The sequence below is a fragment of the Accipiter gentilis genome, chromosome Z, assembly GCF_929443795.1.
Source record: "Accipiter gentilis chromosome Z, bAccGen1.1, whole genome shotgun sequence".
Classification (NCBI taxonomy): Eukaryota; Metazoa; Chordata; class Aves; order Accipitriformes; family Accipitridae; genus Astur; species Astur gentilis.
Window position 1 is genome coordinate 30,154,853 of NC_064919.1, and position 10,328 is coordinate 30,165,180.

A 10,328-nucleotide genomic window follows, 5' to 3' on the forward strand; every position below is an offset into this window, starting at 1 on the left:
TCTTTGCATGTGCAATGTGATGGCATTAATCAGTAAGAAAACTTTTTTTAAAGTTTGAATTGCATAAGTTTAAGTTTCAATTGATCATAAAGTTTAAGTGTAAGGACAATAAGGAAATACAAGAAAATTTTCCTGTACTTATGTATAGTTTCAGAGAGTGACTTAAGAATATGAACCTTTCTATGCAGCAGTACCAAATCTAAAACTTGGTGCACGATCATCATCAGCTAACTGCTGACTACTTTAGCAATGAAAAAGCAGAATGAAGCTGCTGGAAGACAAACTCATAGGACAGAATAAACAAGAAAAATTGAGGAACCTCCAAAATAAAAAAATAAATAGAGGTAAGAGATAGTTGTCAACTTTAACATAAGCTTCAATAATGACACTGTATTTGTAACAAAATTATCCTACCTTCCTCTCCATTTCTCTGGAACTCACATGCTGAAGACAAATGGTGCTTATCTTCTTGCCCACTAAATTCTTGCCCATTTAAAATTCAAGTGATCTTGACATCCCTTCTCCAACTACATGCATATGAAACACAGTAGTGAGCCTTCTCAGTGAAGATGCTTATCATCCATACTCCTTCACTTTTATTGCTAGAAGTACATTTGGCTTCTATATACAAACCTTCGAGGATGATTGACATCAAATAGTGTTGTATCATCATCATCATCATCGTGATCTAATGGGGTCAGCTCCATGTTTTCTATGTTTGTATCCAAAACTCCATATCTTCGAGTTTTTCTGTGTCGCCTTCTGAGCCTGAAATGTATTTTAAAACATTTAAGTTCTATAAATTCTTCTTTGTTTTCTATTCCAACAACACATGAAAACTATCCCTTAAAATACAGCTATATTGATACTTATCATAAATTTAAAAAAAGTAGTGTATGTAAAGTCTGCAGACTTAGCTCTATGAAATTCAGAGGTCAGACAATTCTAAGTGTCAAAGTTTAAATGAAATGATTAAGGCCAATAAGAATGTCATCTGTAGTTTTGTACAGAATTACTGTAGTGAATACAAAAAGCCTATAAAGACACTTGGCAGCTAAATGGAAGAGCCAGGTAAAAATACATGCAAAAGCATACTTCTAGCAGATCCTACAATGAGAAAAAAAATTGTCTTGCCACATATTCTCTATGTGTTTTATGCATCTCTATAGAACAGCAGATCAAATCAAAAAGAAACTCAAAAGTATAGCAAAGATGTAACACCAGTCATGGGTGACATTGAAACTTTTTATTATCATTTGTGAAGTCTTTTATAGCTATCAAGTAAAAAATATTTATAATTACACTTTGGAATAAGAAAGAACTTGTAGAGTCAATGTTTTGTATGCTTCACAAAACATGGAAGGAAGCAGAAGTAATTCACATTTCAGGATTAAACACAGTGCTTATCGTAGATGAACAGACTGTTTGCATCAACTTTTCCTACTTTCCGTGGCTTCTCTGCATGGGCCTGGGTCCCATGTGAGCCCCACGCACACTAAACTGTTCCATTTGGCTTTGCAGAAGTATTCCTATATGCATCGAATATACCTTGCTCTAGTCTTTTAGGATCGGGAACTTCGACCACTAGCCATTCAGCAAAAACTATGCAAAGCCATCGTTACAAAATGCTGACAGAGTCACTTTCAGCTACTGTATACTAGCAAACAGCAGCTACATGAAAGCTATTGCACTTAAAATTAAAAGAATATGCTTTCCAGGCATTCGGTGCTAAACTCAAAGGTGGCAGTAGACCTTCCTTTTAGAAACTTGAGAATTTACAAATCCAAGCTAGGTGCATCTAGTAAAGGTGCCTACAACATTCAGGAAGTTCAATACTGGATATTTCAGTGCTAATAATAAAAAAAGATTATTTATGTATAACACATGCTACTATAGTATGTACTATCATACTATGTATAATATATTATACTATTACAATACTGTGCATAATCAACTGTGAGGCACCACTTTAACCACCTTGTAAGAGATGTCAAATATGACATTGCGACTCTAAGGTTCAGTTTGTCCTGAACTCTGGTGTGCTTAAATAATTTTTTTTTAATATGCTTCTTCGAAAAGCATTCACTGTTTCACACCAGGGCAGCTTTGAAAGAACACACACCGGCATCCAGTCTTAGTCCAGTGAAACAGACCTCCTTTTGGAGCTGAGAAGCCAATGTAACTTTGTTAGGATGGGAAGGGTATAAAATACATACCTTTCTTCAAAGTGCTCCAACTTCGATATTATAAAAAGAAATAATGAGCATGATCATTTCCTCTGCCCTAAATTATGATTTGAAACAGCAGCAACTGTTGTGCCAGGCACTTAAGTGCTTTAGCACAACTTAAAGAACCTAACTTTATAGTTGAAAGCTAAGGCTAATAACAAAGAAGCAAATTTCACCTATTGGTTCAAGACAAAGTTCCTTCCATTATCTTCCTTCTTTTCATCTGGCCTTTAGCCCTCAACATAGAAAGAAGTTGTATACTTCAAAGCACCAAGTATAAGAAAATTTTAAAGCTTTAAGAGGAAAGCATGATGAACAATATGGTTGTTTCACACATACCACTTCTTTTGTTTTGATTTGACTACAGTAGAAGCTGAGCAATTGGCTCTAGGACAAGCACTCCCAGATATTCTAGCAGACTAGAAAGAATTCCAAACACAAATCAAATAGGAAATGAAGGAGAGGCAGTTCATGCTATTTGTATAGCCAATATTTCTGTCAATCTCACTATAGACTTTTAATTTCTTTGCTTAATTGGGTAAAAAGGAAAGTGAGCTGTGAGTGTGAGTCGAGAATAACCTAAGACAGTAACAGCAAATGTTCAGATTGCAGATAATGCAAAAAAAATCGTATCACAAGGCTGGCACAAATTTCTGAATTCGAACAAATGCTGTTGAAGAAGGGATAAAAGAATTATTTGTGACAAAAACTTTCTCTGTATACAGATTAGTTAAAAGACTAAAGCTAAAAGAATACTGGAAATGCTTATGCAACATGCATGTATGTTCATAACTATGACACTAGAGCAGTGTCATGAGTGTTAACAAAAACTAACTTAAAACCTTTTATTCTGTGACCGTTAGGAAGAAAACCTAGGACAAAATCCCAATTTCCTTGAAGTCAGTACTCCTTTCTATGCCTCTCATGAACTTAAGAGTGATAATTTTTATCTTTGTAGTTACTACGGATACCTTGGGGTCTAATAAGATAAAGTTAAGAAAATGGATTTAAAAGTACATAAAAAGTTAATGTTAAACTTCTATATACTGTCCCAATCCTTCCTCAAATACAGCTAACAGCAGTAGAAGAATCCACAAGCAAATATGAACAGGTATTACCTAACTAATGTCAGAGACAGCATAGATAAGACGACTGTTAAACTAAGAGAAGAGCTAAATAAGAGAAACTAAGAAACGTTGGTGTAAAAAAAAAAAAGCAGAATGTATGTTAATAAAATGAGAACTGAAGCAAAACAACAGGTCAAGTTTCAAGAACATCCAGTGCAATGGTGGGAAGGGTTAAAAAAACCCACAGAGTAAGGTAAAAACCTGTTACTACATAATATGTAACCTACTTTTTGGGGGACTCGGGGGATACAATTCTAGAACTGACTGCTGACAAAAATTTCAAAATCTCAGTCATCTCAGGCAGTTTAAACGTTAGCTTAGATCCCAGAACTTCCTTGTACAAAAACGTATTTTCTATTACATAGTCCTAAGTTTTTTTGAATGCTCATCTGGTGTTATCATATACAAACCTCTTCTGAACATGTCTGCACCAAACAGTGGCAGAAGAATCATTCAAAAGCAAAAAGCAACAGGCAAAGGTACCTTTACAAGAATTTTCATTTTTACATAGTCTTGACAACTCACTGATTACATCAACACATTGATAGGGTATATCTTGAGAAACTGCAGTATTTTCATTGTCAAATGCTACTTCAGTTAGAAGAGGCAAACTTCTTTCAAGCAATAAAACAATTCGTACCTGAATCTGATACCAAGTAAAAGGGACACAGCAATACTTGTCCTTAACTCCATCCAGAACATTAATTTAGCATAATAATTGTGTAAAGATATTTTTTCCAAGGATCTTTCCATGTATTTTCTGTGTAGAACATAGTGTTGTAGGATTTGCAGGATAATGACTGCTTATAAGCTGATCTAACTTAAACAGCCTCTAAATAATGTTCACCACCTTTTAGGGAAGTCCTGAACAAAGGAGATTTAAATGCAGCCTGAAACAACCTACTCGGTCCTTAGACTGTACCAGAGTGAAAAACACCACACTCCATTGGCAGAACCTAGCGAAACAAAAAGAAATTAGATTTTTTTTTTTCCCTCAAACCAGATGGCTTTTCAATGCTAATAATCACACAAAGAAGCTAGTGCTATTCATCAAGTCTGCAAATGCTTTCCAAAAAGTTCAAGACTTCCTCATTCTACTGTTAGATGATTCCACTCCATGCAAATTCAAGAAACTTAAATTTAAGAGGCTGGGATAAATCCATGCTGTATTAGTGCCAGGAGTGAAGTCCCACTCTAGGAGCATAATCAGCAGTACATTTTCTTAAACTAAGACTGACAAATACAGCAACACTGGCCTAACATAATTACTTAGTTTAATAAAAGATTGGCCAGGACTCACAATACGTATATAGAATTTCTATCATGATTAAACACATCATATATGGTATAGTCATTGCAAACTGCAAGCTTAACAAATAAATGTCTCTAAATGCTAAGAAGAAATCTTAGCACAAAATGACATTTTCCTGTAGTCACTTCCACCTATATAAGAGGAGAACTAACAAGCTATATTACACTATCCTAATTTGTCCAGGTGTAAGGTAATACACTTGCAGCAAACCACAAACACTTTAAACAAGATAAATTCAATAAAGTGGTAATTGCTAATCACCCTGTCTTTTTAGGTAAAGTGTTTCTACTAGAACCTTGTTACTGTTAGTAAACTCTACAATAAGCCAACTTCCTCAACTCATCACTCTTCAGCTTCACAATATTTTAGAGGACTCTGAGAAGTATGTGCCAAGGAAATTGCAGCTCTCCTATCACCTCAACCTGCAGACAAATCTTACTTACAGGACAGTACATGCCTTCTCAAAAACAAAACTCAGATTTTCTTGCTCAATAGTTGCAAAGGCAGACTACTTTCAAATAGGTGAATAAGTTATGGGAAACACTCACAGCTCAGCAAAAACATCATGGAATAGTTCAGTAACAGTCTGTGTGACAGAACTAAGTTTTATCTGTCCCACTCTTGACCCAGGGTTGGGAAAGTTCCATCCTAAAATTTTCTCACACCTTGTGCTACAAAACACGGTATACTTAATTCACATTCTCCCTTAATGCTTTTTTTTTTTAAACTAAATTCATTTTTCCTGAACTATGAGCTATGTCCGTTACAAAAAGTATTCTCATAAAGCTATTACTTGAAGTTAACTGAGCCTTTCTTCTGCAAAAGGCATACATGAGCTACAGATTTCATACCCATGGAAGACATTCAGTAAACATCCTCCAAAAGGCTTACAAATAACTTTCTAGAAATTTGTTTTATATTAAAATCATAATACACAATTCATACTGAAACATATTTTGGATGACTTAGCATGGCAAATTATGTAGCACACTTTTCTCTAAAAAGAAGAAAAGCTATTTCACCTCAACTGCTACACCTGTTTTCTCATCACCTCAGAAAGACTGAAGATTTAAGGGCATGCACTTCTTACAAAAGCATGGAATAAGACCCTTATCTGTAACAGGCTTTAAGTTAAAAAATGAAAAGTCTCCAGACAGAGTAATAGGGAGAAAAACCAAAAGGATGTATGCATTGTAACTTTAGCCTTTCTATGCATCGTGAAGGGCACACAAGGTATTTTATGTAAGCATCAGAACTAAGAAGTAAAAAAGGCAGTAAAATTACACTGGTAGACTGAATAAGGCATCACTGTGTCTTAATTTTCTTATTGTTAGCTCTGATGGATCTGCCGTATGAACTTGGTGCTACATACTTTATTCTTTGCAAATCTTCTGTTATAAAAGGAGTTAGATATATACCAGAATAAAAACCCATAAAAGCCAAAAACTTCTACTGTAATTGGCAGAATTAGCTACTGCAGCAAAACAAGTCTGTGCAAGAAAGACCTTTAGTTGAAGGGACTCTAGAAAATACTAAGGCTTCACTACAATAAAAACTTTTTTCACCAATGTGATCGAAGAAAACAAAAAAGCAATAACAACATCAAGAGAAAAAAAAAAACTTCCTTACTGTGAGAGTGGTAAAACACAGGAACATGCTGCCCAGAGAGATTGTAGAATCTACATCATTAAGAGATATTCAAAACCTAACTGGACAAGAGCTGAGCTACCTGCTGTAGGTGACCCTGCCATGAGCAGGGAATTGGACTAGACAATCTCCAGAGCTGCCTGGCAGCCTCAGCCACTCTGTGATTGTCCATTTCAGTTGTCACAACTACCAACAATACATCCCAAACTAAGCTTCTTAGTGTACCAGGAGGAGAGGTGCAAGCAGCCCAACCTGTACAATAAGGTTGTTCAAACAACAAGTCCCCATACAAAGCCAGAAATTAAATAAAGATTTTTTCCTAACAAAGAAATTGCATCATCAGCAGTATCACTTCAGATGGTCAACAGGAGATTGCTATAGTTTACGTAATCATCCCAACAAAATTCATCTCCCATATGGACAGAAAATACGTTAGCCACATTAGCAAAGTTGTATCAGCTTGCACAAGATTTTCTTGAAAATATATTTTCAGGGCACCATCTTCAAAGAAAGTCACATGGCTCTGAAAATAAGAAAAGTCATACTTTATCAGAATGTATAAAATTGATAAAAGAAGAGATTGCTACCTTCCTGAATCAGGCAAAGCTTTGGCTAAAGGTGTCTCAACAGAGAGTAGCTAGATTGTCCAGGTAAAGTCATTACCAGAACTTGAAAATCACTATTTTTTTATTTTAAAATTACAGATGTTCCCTCTGAACAAATGAAGTTGAAGAGGCTGTATATATTAAGCTAGAATACAATAGTGTATTTCATTTGGAAGGGACCTACAATGACCATCTAGTCCAACACCTGCCTGACCAATTCAGGGCTGACCAAAAGTTAAAGCATGTTATTAAGGACATTGTCCAAATGCTTCTTAAACACTGACAAGCTTGGGGCATTGAGCACCTCTCTAGGAAGCCTGTTCCAGGGTTTGACCACCCTCTCGGTAAAGAAATGCTTCCTAATGTCAAGTTTGAACCTCCCCTGGTGCAGCTTTGAGCCATTCCCAAGCATCCTGTGACTGGATCCCAGGAGAAGAGATCAGCATGTCCCTCTCCTCTTCCCCTCCTCAGGAAGCTGTAGACAGCAATGAGGCCGCCCCTCAGCCTCCTTTTCTCCAAACTAGACAAACCAGAAGTCCTCAGCTGTTCCTCACAGGACATGCCTTCCAGCTCTTCCACCAGCTTGGTCGCCCTCCTCTGGACACATTCAAGCACCTTAACATTGTTTTTAAATTGTGGTGCCCAGAACTGCACACAGTATTCATATTCAAGGTGGGGCTGCACCAACTCTAAATAAAGCAGCATAATCACCTCTTTTGACCGGCTGGTTATGCTGTGTTTGATGCACCCCACGATGCAGAGGGTGCTGCCAGGGCACACTGCTGACTCGTATTGAGCTTACCATCAACCAGCACCCCCGGATCCCGTTCTGCAGGGCTACTCCCCAGCCACTCGTCTGCCAGCGTATACTTGTGCCCAGTGTTACTCCATCACAGGTGCACAATCCAGCCTTCAGACTTGTTAAATTTCATCCTGTTAATCATTGCCCAATGCTCCAATCTGTCTTGATCCCTCTGCAAGGCCTCCTGACCCTCAAGAGAGGCACCTGCACCTCCCAGTTTAGTATCATCAGCAAACTTACTAATGGTGCTTTCAACTCCTGCCTCCAGATCATTGATAAAAATATTGAACAGAACTGGCCCTAGAACTGAGTCCTGAGGAACACCGCTGGTGGTTGCCTGCCTTCCAGATGTAGCCCCATTCACTACAACCCTTTCAATTCTGCCCTTCAGCCAGTTCATCACCCAGCACACCATGTACCTGTTCATCTCACAGTTGGACAACTCATGCAGAAGGATGCTGTGAGGGACAGTATCAAAAGCCTTATGAAAATCCAGAAAACCAACATCCACCACCTTCCCTTCATCCACTAAGTGGGTGACCCTGCTGTAAGTTTGTAAAAAGCCCTGAAGCTTTTACGTCTAATAACAATTCATATGATTTTGTCCTTAGAAAATCTTTCAAAAGGAAACTGGGAGGTTTGTGGCTAAAACTTCTTATACAACCATTGCCAAAAATATTTCAGCCACAAGTTCAAATTCAAAAGCATATGCTTCATCTATTCCCAAATTCAGAAGCAGGAGGCAACAGAAAGATGCAGCAGAATTACAGAATAACAACATGAGGTTTAACCTTCCTGTTTACAGTAGCACCTAGAAGACAGCACTCCAGTTTCAGATGCAGAACACCAACCTTCCTATTGCCAAAACCAGAATATAAAATACTTGCCACTTATCCAGAAAATAATGGCAGTAGATGAAAATTTCCTTCTTTATTTGGCGTTTCCATAGTACTACTCCGAACTCCAAATCCAACAGGCTGAGAAATCCAACACGTAGAAACGCTCTTCCTTTAAAAACTTATGCCTCTTCCTTTAAGATATAATATCATCAAGACATGCATTCTAATGAAAATAAGATTGAAGGCTGCTCAAGAGTGATCTGTAAGAGCTATGGAGCAATCAGGATATCCTAGTTTACTTGGACTGCACGTCTTAGTAATTGCCCCACACAGACTACCGTCTTTCCACTACCTTCCTCGAATAAATGATGAGAGTATTGGATGCACTAACCACCAGTATATCCAACTACAGTGAAAAGTACATAGAGAACCTGCTGCATAATGAATGTGCTTTATGCATAATCACACATTTGGGCCTTGCTTAGAAGAGTTCACAGTTTAAGCATGAGAGAATGCAAGTAAAATTGCAAGGACAACAAAACACAGTGACAAACGCTGTAATGAACTGTAAAAGCACGTGGTGTTATGCAGTGAATAGTTTCCATGAGAGTCATAAATGCAGCTGACTGGTAGCGCAAGGTTTCCAAGGGCTCTTTCGTAAGAAAGCGCAGAACATTCTCTATTTTGAAAAAAAAAAAATTGAAAAAAATTTTGCTGGAAAAGAAAGCACAAAAGAAAGATGTTTACTGACAAAGGAGGGGAGATGGATAAATTCGGTAGATCAGCAAGACAGAAGTTTGCAAACGGGACAAAAATAGCCCACAGAGCGGACAAAATTAAATTCCAGTGGGCTGACGGATGCCGGTGGTGACAAGCCCACTTGAAGAGAACAGGAGGGCGCCGGGAAAGGCCGGGCGCCGACGAGCGGCATCACTGCTGTGAGCGGAGCCCGACCGAGCACCTTTCCGCCCCGACGCGGCGGGCCGGCGGCACCACCCGCCTCCCAGACGCCTCAGCCGGCGGCGCCCTCCGCAGGCAGCGGAGGCAGGTCCTGCTCGCCGGCCCCTAGCCAGGAGCCGAGCGGACCTCGACAGCCAGCACAACCGGGCGGGCCCGGCGCGGCGCTGGCAGAAGCGGGGCCGGCGCTTGCCCCTCGCTGGCCCCTCGGGGACAGCAGCAGCACCTCCGCCCGCCCGCCCGCCCGCTCGCTCGCTCCTCGCGGCAGCACTCCCGCCGGCGCGGGCCACGCCCTCACCGCACGGTCCGGATCACGAAGTAGACGATGAGGGCGGCGCTGGCCAGCACCAGCACGGACAGGGCGCGCTGGGTCATGGGCTGGCCCTGCTCGGGCGGCGCCGACACCTCGGCCAGGCGGCTGCCGCTTCGCGTGGCGCCGCCGCCAGCCACCTCCGTGGGGCGCGGGGAGGCGGTGGCGGCACTCCGGGGTAGAAGGGCCGCCACGGCAGCCTCCCCGCAACGGGCAGCCAGCAGTAGCCCCACCAGGGGCCACAACAGCCGCCACATGTCGCCCTGCCCTGCCCTGCCCTCCCCTCCCCTCCTTCCGCCCGGCGCGGCCTAACCACGGCAGGGCCTGGCCGCCGGAAGCGGAAGCACTCGCCGGACGGCGCCCGCCGCTGCCATGGCAGCGCCGGCGGGCGGGCAGCCAGCCCCGCCCCGCCCCGCGCGACGTCACGGCAGCCGGGGTCGGGGCGCGCCCGGAGCTGGAGCGCGGGGAGGTGCGAAGGGCCGCGGGTTCCCCCCGCCCGCC

At 41.0% G+C, this 10,328-nt stretch overlaps 1 protein-coding gene across 5 annotated transcripts in view; it reads right to left on the reverse strand.

Moving 5' to 3' along the window:
- Positions 1-10,094, reverse strand: part of FAM174A (family with sequence similarity 174 member A) — a 48,135-nt gene extending 38,041 nt beyond the window's left edge. For 3 of the 5 annotated variants that reach the window (XR_007505164.1, XR_007505166.1, XR_007505165.1), the window contains exons 1-3: positions 9,816-10,094; positions 634-768; positions 415-527 (exon numbers count right to left, since the gene is read on the reverse strand). Coding sequence is in view for 2 of the 5 variants with exons in the window: in XM_049796403.1 (XP_049652360.1) it covers positions 634-768; positions 9,816-10,084 (404 nt within the window). In the remaining 3 variants the exon portion in view is untranslated. The remainder of the gene's footprint in view (positions 1-414; positions 528-633; positions 769-9,815) is intronic. The other 2 variants (XM_049796403.1, XM_049796404.1) reach the window with 1 other exon arrangement.
- Between the last annotated feature and the right edge of the window lie 234 nt (positions 10,095-10,328).